At 38.0% G+C, this 16,630-nt stretch overlaps 4 protein-coding genes across 6 annotated transcripts; 2 read left to right on the top strand and 2 right to left on the bottom strand.

The window, feature by feature from the left end:
• Positions 1 to 559: 559 nt before the first annotated feature.
• On the bottom strand, positions 560 to 4,567 carry LOC106398429 (disease resistance protein RFL1-like). 3 transcript variants are annotated; one of them, XM_048741800.1, is made up of 4 exons: positions 3,989 to 4,567; positions 3,840 to 3,912; positions 3,677 to 3,754; positions 560 to 3,340 (listed from the first exon to the last, which is right to left on the bottom strand). In XM_048741800.1, exon 4 carries the CDS (start codon positions 3,336 to 3,338, stop codon positions 675 to 677), a length of 2,664 nt encoding a protein of 887 aa, XP_048597757.1. In that variant the 5' UTR covers positions 3,339 to 3,340; positions 3,677 to 3,754; positions 3,840 to 3,912; positions 3,989 to 4,567; the 3' UTR covers positions 560 to 674. The 3 variants fall into 3 exon arrangements, with proteins under 3 accessions (XP_048597757.1, XP_022547213.2, XP_013694439.2); XM_022691492.2 differs by having other exon boundaries at positions 560 to 3,754; XM_013838985.3 differs by having other exon boundaries at positions 560 to 3,754; positions 3,840 to 4,567.
• A 160-nt stretch (positions 4,568 to 4,727) lies between these two features.
• Positions 4,728 to 5,481, bottom strand: LOC106401919 (probable calcium-binding protein CML13). Its single transcript, XM_048741803.1, has one exon. The coding sequence runs from the start codon at positions 5,479 to 5,481 to the stop codon at positions 5,035 to 5,037; it is 447 nt and encodes a 148-aa protein (XP_048597760.1). The 3' UTR covers positions 4,728 to 5,034.
• A 2,379-nt stretch (positions 5,482 to 7,860) lies between these two features.
• BNAC08G41310D lies at positions 7,861 to 8,926 on the top strand. Its single transcript, XM_048741802.1, has 2 exons — positions 7,861 to 8,023; positions 8,119 to 8,926. The coding sequence occupies exons 1-2, from the start codon at positions 7,964 to 7,966 to the stop codon at positions 8,713 to 8,715; spliced, it is 657 nt and encodes a 218-aa protein (XP_048597759.1). The 5' UTR covers positions 7,861 to 7,963; the 3' UTR covers positions 8,716 to 8,926.
• Positions 8,927 to 10,202: 1,276 nt separating this feature from the next.
• LOC125578599 (SNARE-interacting protein KEULE) lies at positions 10,203 to 15,618 on the top strand. Its single transcript, XM_048741801.1, has 21 exons — positions 10,203 to 10,458; positions 11,237 to 11,295; positions 11,412 to 11,493; positions 11,587 to 11,665; positions 11,756 to 11,806; positions 11,901 to 11,997; positions 12,133 to 12,165; positions 12,250 to 12,375; positions 12,458 to 12,649; positions 12,792 to 12,875; positions 12,966 to 13,064; positions 13,141 to 13,217; positions 13,423 to 13,519; positions 13,808 to 13,933; positions 14,025 to 14,120; positions 14,203 to 14,322; positions 14,396 to 14,470; positions 14,562 to 14,761; positions 14,906 to 14,996; positions 15,108 to 15,197; positions 15,291 to 15,618. Exons 1-21 carry the CDS (start codon positions 10,386 to 10,388, stop codon positions 15,342 to 15,344), a joined length of 2,001 nt encoding a protein of 666 aa, XP_048597758.1. The 5' UTR covers positions 10,203 to 10,385; the 3' UTR covers positions 15,345 to 15,618.
• Positions 15,619 to 16,630: the final 1,012 nt, after the last annotated feature.

Genomic DNA, 16,630 nt, shown 5'->3' with positions numbered 1-16,630 from the left:
CTTTTAAGTTACCAAGCTTGAATACGCTATGTGTAGCCTTCATAAGGTCAGTCTGCAATGTTTCATAGCCTTTGCAAGCAATATAACGAGACTAAACAATGGTTGGCTTAAGATTTAAGAGCATGAACCTTAGAAAAAAGTAGTCATCTCGACCACAGGTGCTTCAAAAACATTTTCACAGCGACAATTAATCAAACACATGGTCTGCACTTGGTTCCATTAACTTACTCCAATCTATAGTGATCTCGAACTCAATCTCCTAAGCAATCGGATCCATGGAAGTTATCTTTTTTTTTTTTTCTACAGTGACAAACCGATCCAAAAACTCTTGTTTTTGAAAAAAATATATAGGACGAACTCTCTTGTTCTGTTTATTTGTATCTGTTTTTCTTTTCTGTGCGGGAATTTATGACCGTTACTTTTCAACGGTTCTGATGTGTTTGATCGGGCGATTCGGATATGGCAAAGAAAAGAAAAACACTTAACTTGCTTGGGGTAACTTATATTTGTTTTTGTTAAAGGGAATAGATGATGATTTTTTTAGGACAAACTAAAACTATTAACAGTTTGAAACAGAGAATGAGTAAATTATCCAAGACATCCACATAATTAACAGCTTACGTGAAACAGAGTATGCAATTACAGAAGAAAAAAAAGAGAAACAGAACAACAGATCATTGGAATCCCGGAGTGTTACATGAAGGTAAGAAACGGAGTCTTGTGGCTTCATCCTCCCATTCAACTCTTTCTAACCATTCTTTGTCATGGCAGCAGTATATGACAAATTCTTCAACGTTGACGACGCTTTTCGAATTCAGAGGAAGCTTTCTCAGCTTTGGACAACCGTCTATGTCAAGTTCTCTCAGACGTTGAAATGGCAGAGCATTCCAGTAGATGCTCTTAAGCTCAGGCAAATCGGTCAAGTAAAGAAATTCTAGTTTCTGGAAAGGAATAATATTATTCTCTAAAACACTCTCAGCTTTCTCTTTGCTTATTATCTCCTCTAGTTGTATTGCTTTATTCACTTGAAGAACAGTAAGGTTTGGAGCGAACAACAGCCACGTCAAATCCTTTAGACCCTTACAAAATAGTATATCTGCTCGAGTGAGGTTTGAGAAGCATGGACTTGTCAGGCTATTGTTCCATGGTGTCTTCTCTATCTTTATTTCCTCCAACATTTTACAACTCCTTATGGAGATGTAACAGAGACCATCCAAATCTGGCAAAACTATTACTTTTACTGGCTCTTTCTCGCGAATCCAAACTTTTTTGATGCATCTTCCCATTCTGGGGTCATCGAACAATGTCTCCCCAACCAAAGTACTTGACGAGATATTTACGGTTATATACTCTATATGTTGTAAGAGCTGCAGCTCCTTCATTAGGCTCGTATCTAGCCGCACTTTGGAATCTCGTAGTTTCAATGTCCTCAAGCTTGACAATTCTGATATCCCTTCTAAACGCTCAAGGTACCTCGTCTCCTCCAAATTCAGATGTGTTAGCATTTTCAACTGGTATAAACCAAAATGTAATTCTGATATCTTTGTCCATGACAAGTTAAGATATCTCAAGGAAACCAAATTGCACATATCCATTCCTAATCCTCTGAGAACATTATATGATAAATCCAAAACCAGTAGCTTTGGCATAGACTGAAAGAATCCATCTGATATCTCTTCCAGAGAGTGGTTTCTTTGAAGGAGGAGGGTTGTAAGTTCAGGACAGTCAGGGCTCTCAGATATGATTTGAATATTATTTCCCATCAACGAAATTCTTCTTACATCTTTCCAGTTCTTCACTTTGGGTATTTCGCATAACCCAGCACGAGCTTGTACGATACATCTTTCTTTATGCTTTCCTAGATCCGAAGCTATCCACATGGCCATGTCCCGCACCACATCATGCATTTTCACTTCTCTTTCATCCTCGTCATCTTCCAACAACAAACATGCACGGACAAGGGTCCCGAGTATATCATAACCTTGGTTCAATGCCATCTCTCTACCTTCCTTCTCATCAATGAACCCCTCACCTATCCAGTACTCTATCAATCTCTCTTTATCAATCAGGTAATCTTCAGGAAACAGAGAGCAATACAGAAAACATGACTTGGTCACCTCGCCATCCAAACTATCGTAGCTATACTTCAATATCGGAAGAATCTCATCTTCCACGCCTGAAAACTCTGTCGCAGATGAAGTCAACACATCAACTGCTCGACGCCACTCTTGTACTGATCTTTTGCTCGCCATGGTTTCACCAATGACATTAAGTGCCAATGGTAGGCCACGGCATTTACCAGCGACTTTTTTTGCTAGTTCGGGAATGTCTGGGTGCCTTCCCAGTGTGTGTTCTCCGACTTTCTTTTTGAACAAATCCCAGGCTTTGTCCGTGTCCAGACAACAGACTTCGATCGGGTCATCAACTCCCATGCGCCCACACACATCTCGAGAGCGAGTGGTAAATACTACTTTGCTTCCATTTACCTTGCTCGGATATGGGACTCCAATCGTACTTAAATTCACTTTCTCCCATATATCATCCAGAAACAACACAAACTTCTTCCTCCTGAGAACGTTGTGGATGTCATGGGCTCTCTCCATGTCGCTTTTCTCCCCCCACTCTTTACCCCCAAGGCCTAGCTTTTCACCGATGCTCCCTTGAATCTTATGGACTGTTGCATTTTGAGACACCACAACCCATATCACAACATCAAACCCACCCCCTCTTTCAGAAAACCTATTGTTGATCTGCATGAGAAGGGTGGTTTTGCCAACGCCACCCATTCCATGCAGACCAACAAGTCCAACTCTATCTTCCATCAGGCGGTTCCATACCATTTCAATCATTGTTTCCTGACCTACCACTGTCGATTGGATAGGCAACTCTTCACCCTTCGCTATAGGAGTTTCATCAGTCACCGCATCAAATTCTCGTTGTTGACGGATAAGACTCTCTACCTCCCTCAACATTACCATAACCCTTTTCCCATAAAGATAACTCTTTTTCACATTTTTAGAGCAAAATCGACAGAGACACAACCTTTGAAGCTCAACGTCCCTAGTATTAAGAAGCTCACTATATTGGTTTTCCATTGTGAGGATACTCGTAAGCCATACCTGGACTTGAGCAAGCCTTCGATGATGTCCAGTAAACTCTTCTCTGTCTACCCTCCCTTGAACATCATCTCTCTTAGCCTTGAGAGTTCCCATGGCTTTCTCCAGTGACGCTAGATTCTCGGCGAGGTTGTGAACGTAACTCTCTTTGAGGCATAACCATTGGGAGACTTGATTCACCACTTGATCACATGGCAATGAGACAGAGAAACAACCTCCCATCGCTGCACAGACGAGAGAGATTCACAGAACAAAACAAGAAGTTAAGCAGAAAAATATTTGAAAGGAAGAAAAGATATGAATAAGATGTTTGCATGAGCGAATGAGTTCAGAGATCCTTATTTATCCACCATAGAAACCAAAGTATCCAAGTCTCCTCCATCTGAAATGATCCTTATTTTATTACATGTTTCTGGAAGCAATCCCATATTCTTTCCTATTATTCCATGTTTCACATAAATGACATAATATACCCACGCAACTTCACTGATAAGACGTCCAAAATGCACTAAACGTGGATAGCTCAACGTGAAACTGACGAAAGAGCTGCCCAAACATACATGTTTTTCCATATGGCTCTGGTCTGGTTCAAATGGGGAAGTTGGTTTGCTCATGTTCATTTCGTTTTCCCCCACCATCTACAACAAGAGTCAAGAGCACAACAATGAACGGATCATTTCAACAAACATGAAAGTGTTTAATGGGTTTATAGAGATATTGTACCGTTGATTTTATATCCCTTGAAGCTAAGAGATCTTGAATACACACTAGCTGTCTGTAGCCGTCATAAGTCAATCTGCAGTTTATCATTAGCCTTTGCAAGCAACTTCGAGAGAGTAATAATAATCAAAAATTGACTGCTGAGCATGAACCTTAGAAAATGCAGTCATCTTGATCTCAGGTACTGACTTATATCACAAGAAAAATCTACACTCTTAAATGAAAGACGATCCAAAAATTCTGCATAGAGACAACCCATCAGACAAGTAATTTGCACTCAGTCCCCCTAACTTACCCCAACTCTAGCCAACTCGAAGTCAATGATCTAGACTTACAAACCAAAACCGAACCAAGAAAGCATATTAACAGAACAAAGACCATCACAGTTCATCAGGTAAACTGATTTTCATTCTCCTCTTGTTTCCTTTTTTCAAATCTCTTTTTGGCGGGACGTTTCCTTTCAACGGTCAGAGTACCGATTTGTTTTGATCTGGCGATCCAAGTATTGTCACTTCGCAGTTTACGATGCTAATGTTGCTATCATTGTTGCTTATGTGTCAAGTGGTGTTTATTATCATTATTATCAGAGATTTAAATCGAACAGTTCAAATAGTGAAAATTCACAAGAATTTACAGAGTATGCAATCCATCTAATCAAATTATGAAACTTGCATGATAGCACCAGACTAAAAGTAATGTTTAGTTTTACCATCTATATAAAAGAAGTACCATAACAAGAATCCAAGCATCTCCTAGTCAAAAACCAAGGCCAAGACAAGAACTACAATGTCAGGGCGTAAGGAACTTCCATGCTATCCATTTTACTAAAGAGCAAAATCCAACAGCACAACATGGTTAGCCTTCCACACCATGTGAAGGATACCAAAAAGCTTAAGAGAAACACAATATCTTATAAACAAATTCGAAGTTCTATATGATGCGGAGCAAGAGACCAACACATGAATCCAGACCAGGCACATTTTGACATTAAAAGAGCTAAAAGTGAACAAAAAGGCACAAGAGTGAAACTTTTCGAGAGATTAAACATTCTTAGAATTAAAAAAAAAAAAAAAAAGTAGGAATCAACACCACACAACATTTCCTTTAGAAAGGGAACAACAAAGTAAAGTTAGTACTAATCCCAAGTCAACAAACCCAAACTTCAAAAAAAAATTCAAACTTTAAAGCAAATTAGATCTCACTTAGCAACCATCCTGGCAATGAAATCCTCATACTTGATCTTCCCATCGGACCCCACATCCACCTCCTTGATCCACTCATCAAACTCGTTAGGCTCCAGCTTCTCCCCGATACTTGTCAAGATATGCCTCAGATCCGCCACTGCCACGAACCCAGTGCCTTCCTTGTCGAGCACCTTGAAGGCGTCGCGGAGCTGGCGATCGAAAGGCTCCGTCTTCAGGTGCTTCGCCATGAGATCCAAAAACCGGTCGAAATCGAACGGAGCGGTTAGGTTTTCGGAGGCGGTGATTGATTTCAGCTGGGCTTGGGTCGGGTTCCCGCCGAGCGATCGCATGAGGATCCCGAGCTCGGTCGGCGCGATTTTGCCGTCGCCGTTGGTGTCGAAGAGCGTGAAGGCCTCCTTCATCGATGACACCTGGTCGTCGCTCAGGCCGTCCTTGCCCATTTTTCTCGATTTTCCGGGTTTTCGGGTTAGATTCCGGGTCTGGAGTTCTCTCTGTGTGTATAAAATGAGCTCTTTGCTTTTTCTTCTGTACAGCGACTTTGAGATTGGAGTGTATGTGGTGGCGTTTTCAGCTTTTAGACGAAAGAAGCATCGATATGGGCCATACGGCATTACAAGATTTAAGGCCCGTTTAATTTATGTAAGCCTGGCCCAATTATATCTTTAGTCTCTCGAATCATTAATCATCCAACATAAATGTTCTGGATATCCGATTCGATTTCGATCCATGTAAATAAATAAAAATTCAAAATAATATAAAATAATAATATTTTATTACAAAATGAGAATTAGTTATTTTTAAAAATTATAATAACTGATATAAAAATTAATTGAATAAATATATTGTAAAACTTATATAAAATATAATATTTAAACAGTTATATATATAATATTTTTTAAATATATGGATATATATATAATATGTATATAATGGACTGTATCAGATAATTTAAATTTTTAGTATTTGTGACTTTTTTCGTTTTTTACAGATATTGCATATTAGTAATTAGCTATTTGGTTTGATTCATAAAATTATGGATATTCAGACTTTTCTGTTTATATCGAAATGAATAATGAATCAGATAAAAAAAATTATAAATATTTTGCCTACCCCGATAGATCCTCGTTTGGTGTTCTTTTATTGTTGTTAATCGTTATGTTCGTTCTTTTTATCGCGGCTAATTCCTCTAGCATAAGGTTTTCTTCTCCCTCGTTATTTTCATCCTCGTTTGGTGTTCTTTAAATGGTTGTTAATCGTTATTTTTATCTCGTTATTCGCCGCAAATTTCTCTGGCATTATATTTTCTTCTTCCTTGGGTGTATGCTTGTATGGTTCATCTTTTGAGCTTAGTAGTGTCGTGTCTACTTCTTGGTGGTCATTGTTGTCAACTTCAATTTTGCAGTTTCGTCAAAACTTGTTCGGTATAAAACGTCTAGTTTTGTGTAAGTTTCCCTTGTTTGGATTGTATCTCGTGTGTTTGTGTAAGTTTCCCTTGTTTGGATTGTATCTCGTGTGTTTAGCCGTTTGACTCTAGTGTCGATACTTCACGACAGCCGTTTGTATTCTATTTTGTTTTTATAAGTTTCCCTTTATTAGTTTTATGTTATCAGATGACGGAAAATAAATGTTAAATTGGAAAACCAATTGCTTAAAATATTTAATTCCACCATACAACAAATGATTAAGTTTGAGAAAGTGGTGTAAAAAAGGAATAAACATGACCTAATATTTCTTTAAACCACAGCCTGTAGAGTCGTTTTCAAAGTGACATAGGAATCATAAAAAGCTTATATTTGTCCCACATATTTGGATCTATGGGGCACAAAGACAATATGTTAAACGCATTGGTCACCATCAATGGATCCATGGGGCTCAAAGACAATAGATTAAATGCATTGGTCACCATCAATGTATATAGCATATGATATCATCATGTGATTTAAAAGGCACCTTCCTCCCACTTGAATAAAACTCACATGTTTGAGTTCTATGCTTTATCTTTCTTTAGTGTACTTTGAAATGTGATTCACTTGTTATGCATTATCTTTGACAATCTCCATTATCACTCGATGAAAAGTATCCAGCACTACTTATCAACGATCAATGAGACATTATCTATTATATTTAACAAAGAACAGACATTATCTTAAAGAATCATTCAACTGCACAATAACCCAATCACAAACAATATACTAAAAGGGAGAACATTCCAATTTTGTTAAACTAACCAAGTGCCAAGTGATTATGGTTTTAGTTAGGTAATCTTACAATAGCAAGTCAATTCACTAAGAATGGTACTTAGCATAATATCATTTAGTATTGGAGAATATTATAGAAGCCAAATGAAATATTCGAAAGTTACTTAACAAACAAAAAGCAGTAGATAAACCGCTTTGGACTAAATATAGACTAGTTAGTTTAGATCTCGTTATAATCCAACTCTAAAGCCTATATACATCTTCCCCTGGAATCGTGTCAACAACACAACCCTATCTTTAGAAGGGGGAATAACAAAACAAATCATCTTTTTAAAATTATCTATCAGCCCCACATATTACACAGTTTCTAAATCTCACCCTTAAAAAGATTTTTTTTGAATAAAACTACACTATCTGTCTCAGTTAGCTATTCATATATGCATTATCTAGGCTCATTTTGAAATTTTATTGTTATTTATATTCCAATTAAGGATAAGTAAACAGTTAATTTTGGATGTACTTGATTAATTCAATAATATTGGGGCTAAATTCAAAATTAGAGCTAAAATACATGGGCCATAGCCAAGTCTCCACCCAATAAAAAGACGAAACGAGACTTTCCTTGTCGTCAAAGTCTTCTATAAAAAGTAACATTCATTAGGCTAAACACAAACAACACGAAGATCCCAAGAAACGAGAGAAAGAAGACAAAGAAGAAGAAGAAATGAAGTTGGTTTGGTCTCCGGAGACTGCATCTAAGGCTTACTTAGACACCGTTAAATCGGTACGTTCTATGTCTTATATATCATTCTTGAATTCTTGATTCGCTCTTTTAACGATCTCTTACGTTTATGTTTTGTTTTTTTTTCTAATCTCCAGTGCGAGAATCTTGAAACACCTGACGCGGCGGAGCTAATATCAGCGATGGCGGCCGGATGGAACGCGAAGCTAATCGTCGAGACATGGTCATACGGAGACGCAATAGCCTCGAGTATCGGCTTAAACGTCGCGAGCCAACACGCAAACGCGAAACACGTATGCATCGTACAAAACGCAAGATCGGAATCAGCTTATCTCCAAGCCATCCAAGAATCTTCATCTCCCTTGAACTTACCGAAGACGATCATCGCCGAAGAGCCCGAGATGGCGATGAAGGAGATACAAGGGATAGATTTCTTGGTCGTGGACTGGCGGAACAAGGAGTTTGCAGCGGGTGCGTTGAGGAACGCTGCGTTTGGAAGCAGAGGAGCGGTTGTGGTTTGTAGAAACGGGTATTCGAGAAGCTCTTCGGGTTTTAGCTGGAGAAGGGCTTTGAGAGAGAGGGAAGTTGTTAGAACGGTGACTCTTCCGGTCACCGGAGGTATTGAGATTGCTCATGTGGCGGCTAGGAACTCGGGGAAGATTGAGAAGAGTAAGAGGAGATGGATCACACATATTGATCAGAGGTCAGGAGAAGAACATGTATTTAGTATCTAGAGAGTAAACTTTTATGAGTTGTGAGAAGTGTGTTATTTGGATTCTTGTATATCACTTTGTACATAAGACTCCATAGATGCTGTTGTATCATACTTGTTTTAGATCTCAGCAACAACCAATGATATATAAAAAACGTTACATTGGTTGAAAGATTGAGCAAGACTGTAAAATCTTTGTTTGTATCTTATCAGTTTCACTCTCTCTTGTAAGACTATCAAAATCTTGATTGAAAAAACGGAACACAAGCGTGATGGAAACGATAATATAAGGTAGACAATGTTTAAAAAATCATTACAGAAATCAACATTTTACTCAGCCATAAAGTTCTATAAAATTTGGTTCCAACATCTCCTTGGGTGTTACTTTTTTACATAAAACAATGCTGAACTAGAGGCAAATGAACCGAAACTTCTAGCTCTAGTGGTAAAGGGCTTACAGCTGTGAGTATCGCCACCTGGGTTCGAATTGGGGAATTAACATTTCGGTATCGCCACTGACAGAGGACCGACACGTGACAATATGTGAGTAGTCTGGATCATTTCTGTAGGATCACGATACCTCTGTATAATTTTAAAAAAAAAAGAACTAGAGGCAAATGGTTTATTACTTTTTTTTGGAGAAAACAAATGGTTGATTACTTTCAATTTTCATGTCTTTTACTGGCCCATCTTCCTGTCTGAAAGAAAGAACCATGTTGCTTACAAGGTGAAAGGGCATTAGCTTGGTTTCTCTTTCTTTCACAATGGTCTTCTTGTGTTAGAGATAAGGTATCATGTGATGAAGTAAACTAAAGACGGAAGGATCAGATATAATACAAGGAGAGTGGATAGATAATTCCAATAGTGCGTTTTCATGTGAATGAGCTTGAAACTTGTCAAAAAGTGATCCATTGGGTCACAAAGTGCATTTATTAAAAAACGACCATTGGAGACATTTATTGACTCATGTACATCATTAAGATAATCCACACATTGGGCTCATAAACAGTTCTTGGGGACCGCGTGAGCCCATTAGAGTGGAATAGATAACTTATGCTTTTCGTTGGACCTGAACGCCTAAACTCAAAGTTAACTAATCAAATATTGGAGCCTGGAATGATTAAAATCTAGCCCAACTACCTAAAACTGAAACTGAAAGAAGCCACAGGTGACGCTTGTGTTTGAAAAAGAGTGAAACTACCAAAAATAATAAATATTGACGTAATTATTTAATTAAAATTTTATAGAGTTTCGCACGAAAATGAATTAAATCAATTGACGTATAAGTAACATTTACAGAAGTAATTAGGAGGTCCACAAACATTTAAACGTTGGTTAACGGTCTCATCACGTCAAACACAGCAGCAGCGATTGTAGGGGCACGTTGGTCAAAAAGACCCGGTCCAAATCGAAAGTTCGATTTACCGATTCAAACCGCCGGTTCGGGTCAACACGGTCTAAACTTTATCTTCACCAGCCACCGCGGTTTTCGAAACAGAGAATTTAGTTAAAAATAATTTTAATTTAGTTATTATAAAAATAAAAAAAAGGTAGCTTTCTCTTCATCGGTCTTCGCCTCGTCATTTGTCGTTCGCGATCTTCAATCTCTCTCTCTTTGTCTCTGGTCGACCTTTTTGTTCGATTCGTCGATCGGAGATATTGACCGGAGTCAGAAGCTTGTAGATCGCAGCCATGTCGTACTCCGATTCCGATTCGTCGTCTCAGGCCGCCGACTACAAGAATTTCCGGCAGATTACACGCGAACGTGAGTTCTCTTTCTCTCTATTTTGATTTTTGTTGGATTGAATCTGTATTGACTCTCGTTGATTCGAATTGACTTGTCGATTTAATTTCTGGATTCACGTGATTTATTTTTGGTTCCGGGTTATGTGGAGTATCCATTTTAGTCGTATCGTTTCGTTTTGATTCTGGTTTCTACGCTTCATGAGAACGATAAAGTTTAGATTTTTTTTTTTTGAGGTTTTTTTAATTGGTTTGTCCGAAGAGAATACGCGAGTTCAATGGCTAAGACTTGTAGCGGAATTGAAACATTGGGAAAGCTGTTGCTTGTTATAATGATGATTTGTGCTCAAATCTTAGAATTTTAGATTAAGACGAGGTTTATGAATCGGTATTATGCTGGTGGTGGATCTGCGAGTTGTAGCAAATTGTGGATCTACTTAGATTTGTTGACCCGCATGGTTGTTTGACGAGGCTAGTGGCTAGAGCTAAAAAAAATGCTGATGTAGTTTACCAAATCATGTTTATGGACACTTCAAGGAGGAAACTTTTGTATGTCTGTGATAAAGACGATGAAAGGATTGATTATGTTATGGTGTATTCCTAGGCTTTGAGTTCGTTTAATTGTAGTCACATTGTAGAGTTATCGGTAGTGTATTACTATTACATGTTATGCATCCTTGGCTCTATATTTTCTTCAGGCTTTGGCTGTTATCATTGCTTGTTTCCTCTTAAGGCGCTATAGTTTTCTTCTATGCTTTTGTGAGGTTTTATCTGATCTTTTGCGCTTCGTTATTTCCCAGGACTCTTGTATGAGATGCTTAGATCTGCGAAGACAGGGAGCTCAAAATCCACCTGGAAGGTATGTTTACGTGTGCTTCCTTCCCCGTGGGCTGGCCAGATAATGTTATTGGGTTTAAGGTTGATACCTATTTTTCTGCTAAGTTTCTTTTTTTTTTCCTTTATTGTTGCATTTAGGTACTAATCATGGACAAACTTACTGTCAAGATAATGTCCTACGCCTGCAAAATGGCTGATATCACACAAGAAGGAGTTTCATGTGAGAATTAAGTGCTTTATTGTGTGAAAATTTTGGTTATGATGCTTTATCGGGGAATAACTTAATTGAGTGTGATGTATCATTTCTATGTAGTGGTTGAAGACATTTTTAGACGAAGACAACCTCTACCTTCAATGGATGCCATTTACTTCATCCAGCCAACTAAAGAGAAGTAATTTATCTTTTGTTGTTCCTTAGCTGCGCTCAAAATTGTGTCATTCGCTATTTCATCTTATATAACTCTTTGATTGTGTATCATCAGCGTCATCATGTTCTTGTCAGACATGTCTGGGAAATCACCATTGTACAAGAAGTAAGGAGATGATTCCCTCTTAGTTATCAGATATATCCTGAAGACAGTTTCTTTGTAACACTGATTTTTTTTTTCTTTATTCCTCTCTGTGAAGGGCATTTGTTTTCTTCAGTTCCCCGGTTTCCAAGGAGCTGGTTGGTCACATAAAAAAAGATTCGAGTGTATTACCTCGGATTGGAGCATTGAGAGAGGTGTATATTGCAGAAAAATCACACTTTCTAGTGTATTCTGATTGTTTCTATTCAATTTAATTACTTTAGTGTATGCGTTAAATAGCTATGATAGTATCCATATAGATAACGTACTATTGATTTTCATTTTTGCAGATGAACTTGGAGTTCTTTGCTATCGATAGCCAGGTATAACCTGTGGTATCATGTTGTCGTTGTATGTTTCATAATGTGAAAGAGAGTCGCAGATGACAAAAACAATAATTAATTCAGGGTTTCATCACCGATCATGAGAGAGCTCTAGAGGATCTTTTCGGTGATGAGGAAACTTCTCGAAAGGGCGATGCGTGCTTAAATGTGATGGCTTCTCGAATTGCCACAGTCTTTGCTTCACTGCGGGTACTAAACATTATTCTCACGATTAACGACTATTATCAGGGATTCAGGATATGACTCTTCTGAATCATTTTGGATTTTACAGGAATTTCCAACAGTACGATACCGCGCTGCAAAGTCACTTGACGCATCGACAATGACAACTATGCGCGATTTAATTCCCACGAAGCTAGCAGCTGGAATCTGGAACTGTCTAGCAAAACACAAACAGTCGATTGAAAATTTCCCACAGACTGAAACGTGTGAGCTACTCATCCTCGACAGATCCATAGATCAGGTTTAGTACTGTTTTTGCATTTGATGGGTCTTTCATTTGTTAATTTTATTAATCAAGATTGCATTCATCTACTTATGGTGTTCGTGCTTCCTCCTCTACATTGGTATATGATTAGCAGCATTTACTTGTTTTGAATGTCTAGATTGCCCCTATTATACATGAGTGGACTTATGATGCTATGTGCCATGATTTACTGAATATGGACGGAAACAAATATGTACACGTGGTAAGTTCAACTCTTTGCTGTATAAGTTATTGTGTATTTTTGGTGGCTCTCTCGTCCTGGATACTCCATTTGATTTCCTTTAGCTTTTAGATTCCAAGCAAGTCAGGTGGACAACCAGAGAAGAAAGATGTGCTCTTGGAGGAACACGATCCTATTTGGCTAGAGCTTCGACATGCACATATAGCAGATGTGAGTGTTATACCTAGGTATATTTCTCGTTGATAATGGAAAAAAGTGAATCCTTTTGACCTGCGTTTTCCATCAGGCTAGTGAAAGATTGCATGACAAGATGACCAATTTCTTATCGAAAAACAAAGCCGCTCAGCTTCAGCATGGTAAGAGGTGGGTATTACTTTTACTTTGGCAGCGTATATTGCACTTCCCCTGAACTGATAGAACCAGATTTTACTGTATGTCTGCTTGTTTTTCAGTTTGATCATACTCTGACATAACTCAGCGTTAATCTAGGGTGAATACTTTATTTGATTGGAGAAGTACTCTCTTTGTTCTCTGCTATTTAGTAATTTTCTTCGTTTCTTATTTTTAGAGAGGGAAGTGAATTTTCCACGAGGGATTTGCAGAAGATGGTTCAAGCATTGCCACAATACAGTGAACAAATTGACAAGCTGTCTCTCCATGTGGAGGTAGTTCCTTAGTTATGAGCAACGCCCCCTTGTCTTTTCTTGTTGCATCCACCTCCAGTTCAAATGTTATATGCCTCTAGTTTGTATTCTGTAACTCTTAGAAAGTTCAACTTTAGGGGTGCAAGACACAAGACACAATTACTCTATACATGTGCATCATGTAATTGACATTACCCAGATATTGTATCTAAAGAGCTATCCAAATTTGTCGTTTTTTTTGGCTTTTCATTATTTTTTTTTTTTTTTTGTCTGAGCGTCGAATTCATGTAACTTTTGTTATCGTTGCAGATTGCTAGAAAAATCAACAACCTTATCAGAGAGCAGGGACTTCGGGAGCTTGGACAACTTGAACAAGACCTTGTCTTTGGTGATGCTGGGATGAAAGATGTGATAAAATATTTGAGTACTCAAGAGGTTTGCATCTAGTTAATAGTTGTTGGTGTACTGTAATATTCCATGAGATATTGAGCTGTTGACCTATATGTATTTTCGAACTTCTGTACAGGAGGCAAGTCGTGAAGGTAAGTTACGCCTGCTGATGATCCTCGCAACAATTTACCCTGAAAAATTCGAAGGGGAAAAAGGTCAAAATCTAATGAAGGTAACTTGGTGGGATTAACGTTTCTTGGATCTTTGTTTGGTTCTATCCACCCCATCTAAGGCTTTATTCCTTTTGTTTCTAGCTGGCAAAACTCCCTTCTGACGACATGAGCGCTGTGAATAATATGAGATTGCTTGGTTCAGCCGTCGATGCTAAAAAGAACACTCCGGGAGGTTTCACTTTGAAGTTTGATCTCCACAAGGTAACATCTTATCTCTGAATGTTCCATAATGTGTGTGAATCTTCCTAAACATTCTTTGTTAATGGGGCTGCAGAAGAAACGAGCTGTCAGGAAAGAGCGCCAAGAGGAAGCAGCATGGCAGCTATCTCGTTTTTACCCCATGGTTGAGGTGCACTTCGTCACCGCCCTTGAACTTCGCATGGAGCATTACTCAAAGATTTTTTAGCATCACAAAAGTTCCATTTGTTGGAATTTTGCAGGAACTCATAGAGAAGCTTGGCAAAGGAGAATTGCCGAAAGAGGATTACCCATGTATGAACGACCCGAGCCCGAGTTTCCACGGATCAACCTCGCTTTCTTCATCAGCAAGTAGTAATCAAGGTCAAGCTGCTCAGTCCATGAGATCAAGACGCACACCAACTTGGGCTAAACCTCGTGGCTCAGATGATGGATACTCAAGGTAAACTGAACTTCTTAGCTTTTTTGCAGGAGTTTGAGTTAAAACACGCCCCTCATTGTTCATTTGAAGAATCCACTTCTTGCCACCTTATTTCAGAAAGCGAAAAGCAAACTTCTAATCTTAAACTATTTTTCCTTCTTGCAGTGATTCGGTGTTGAGACATGCGTCTAGCGATTTCAGAAAGATGGGACAGCGAATATTTGTGTTTATTGTTGGTGGAGCGACAAGATCAGAGGTAAGAGGCTAAAGAAAAAAACAATCTTACTGTTGGGAACTATAAGCAAACCATATAATCAAGATGCATGATGATCTCTCTTCTTACTGAGCTATTTGTTTGTTTTTTCAGTTAAAAGTATGTCACAAACTAACCACGAAACTCAAAAGAGAAGTAATCCTCGGGTCCACAAGCCTCGATGATCCTCCACAGTTCATAACGGTAAGCATTACACACATACTTCACATTCGGAGATTTGGTTAAACTATGAATAAACCTCTCAGTTGAAGTAATTTATCTTCTTGTGTCCCACAGAAACTGAAGCTCCTGTCTGCAAATGAGCTATCCATAGACGATCTCCAGATATGAGAATCAAGATCTCAAGTCAAACAAATCCTGGTATTTGTTCTTTGATCTCCTATTCTAATTTGTAACCAAGTTAAAGACATGTAAAAGGGATAAAAAAAAATCAATCAGATTTTGAGATCATGACTGTAAGTTTACCCTTATTGTTTGTCGTCTGAAGATGTAAAGCGACTCATAAGGTTGACTTCGATATCTTTTACTATTGTCTTGTTAAATTTGATTGTGTAAATTACCCTAAATCGTTCGTTTTGCTATCTCATAGTTTACTTTCTGATCATTTTTTTTTAAATGCCCAAGATAGCAAGTTCGTCTAAAAACAACAAGAAGGTGTTGACAGGAAAGCTGAAGTTAGATACTAATATTTAGCTTCAGCTTTCCTCTCGTCTCTGTTACTGGCACCAAACTCTTGACATAAGAGATATATAGCTTTCCACATTGATGTTCGTTTGCCTCTCTTAACATCCCTATCACCCGTTAAAGCACAAACGGATAAATCAGATTTAATAACAAGCATGTATATTCTCCTACCTACTCTACTTTCACTTTTGGTTATGCGCGATAAGGAGAAAACGAAAGAACTTGCATATGAACGTCGCATATGGACCTAATACACCCAACATTTCCACTTGCGTCACGACCATCGGTCTCATACTACATCAACATATCAAAAACTAAGCAAGTAAGCAAGTGTAAATCCATGGAAAAGATTATACATTTAAGAAAAATGTCGTAAGTCAAACATTGTCATTCATTAATGTCGTAAGTCAACATTGTCATTCATTAATCATGTAGTAGTTCGTATATAAATGTAGTTTGTTCTCATCATCAGCTCCAGAATTCATTCAGTCATAACTTTGGTTAAACTGGATATGTAATATAAGTAGTTCTAGTTGAACTAGTTCATAATAATAACAATACTTCTTATTCTTCATGTTTCTTTCATTATTCTGCATGTTTTCATATACTCAAATCAAAAATCATGACATCTTTCGCTGTCATTATCTTCTCTACAAACAGAAAATATGTTCTGAAGTTTTAGGCATCACCTAGTAGTTTGGATTTCAATGTATTATCAAGGCTGCGTTATCGATTTTACCACCAGTAGTTTGGATTTCAATGTTAAATCCTTAGGCTACAGAAATTTTTGAAAGAAATACTTTGCTTGAATTCATATTGACTAATTATTATCGCTAATATACTTAATCATTAGACTACTTATATATAAAACCATCATATGGTTAAACAATTATAGTAGTATTAAATTGTGCAAATTGCGAAGGAGATAAACG

This window comes from Brassica napus, chromosome A9 (genome assembly GCF_020379485.1).
Source record: "Brassica napus cultivar Da-Ae chromosome A9, Da-Ae, whole genome shotgun sequence".
Taxonomy (NCBI): domain Eukaryota; kingdom Viridiplantae; phylum Streptophyta; class Magnoliopsida; order Brassicales; family Brassicaceae; genus Brassica; species Brassica napus.
Note: the sequence above shows the minus strand (reverse complement) of the source record. Positions and strands in the feature narration are given on the sequence as shown.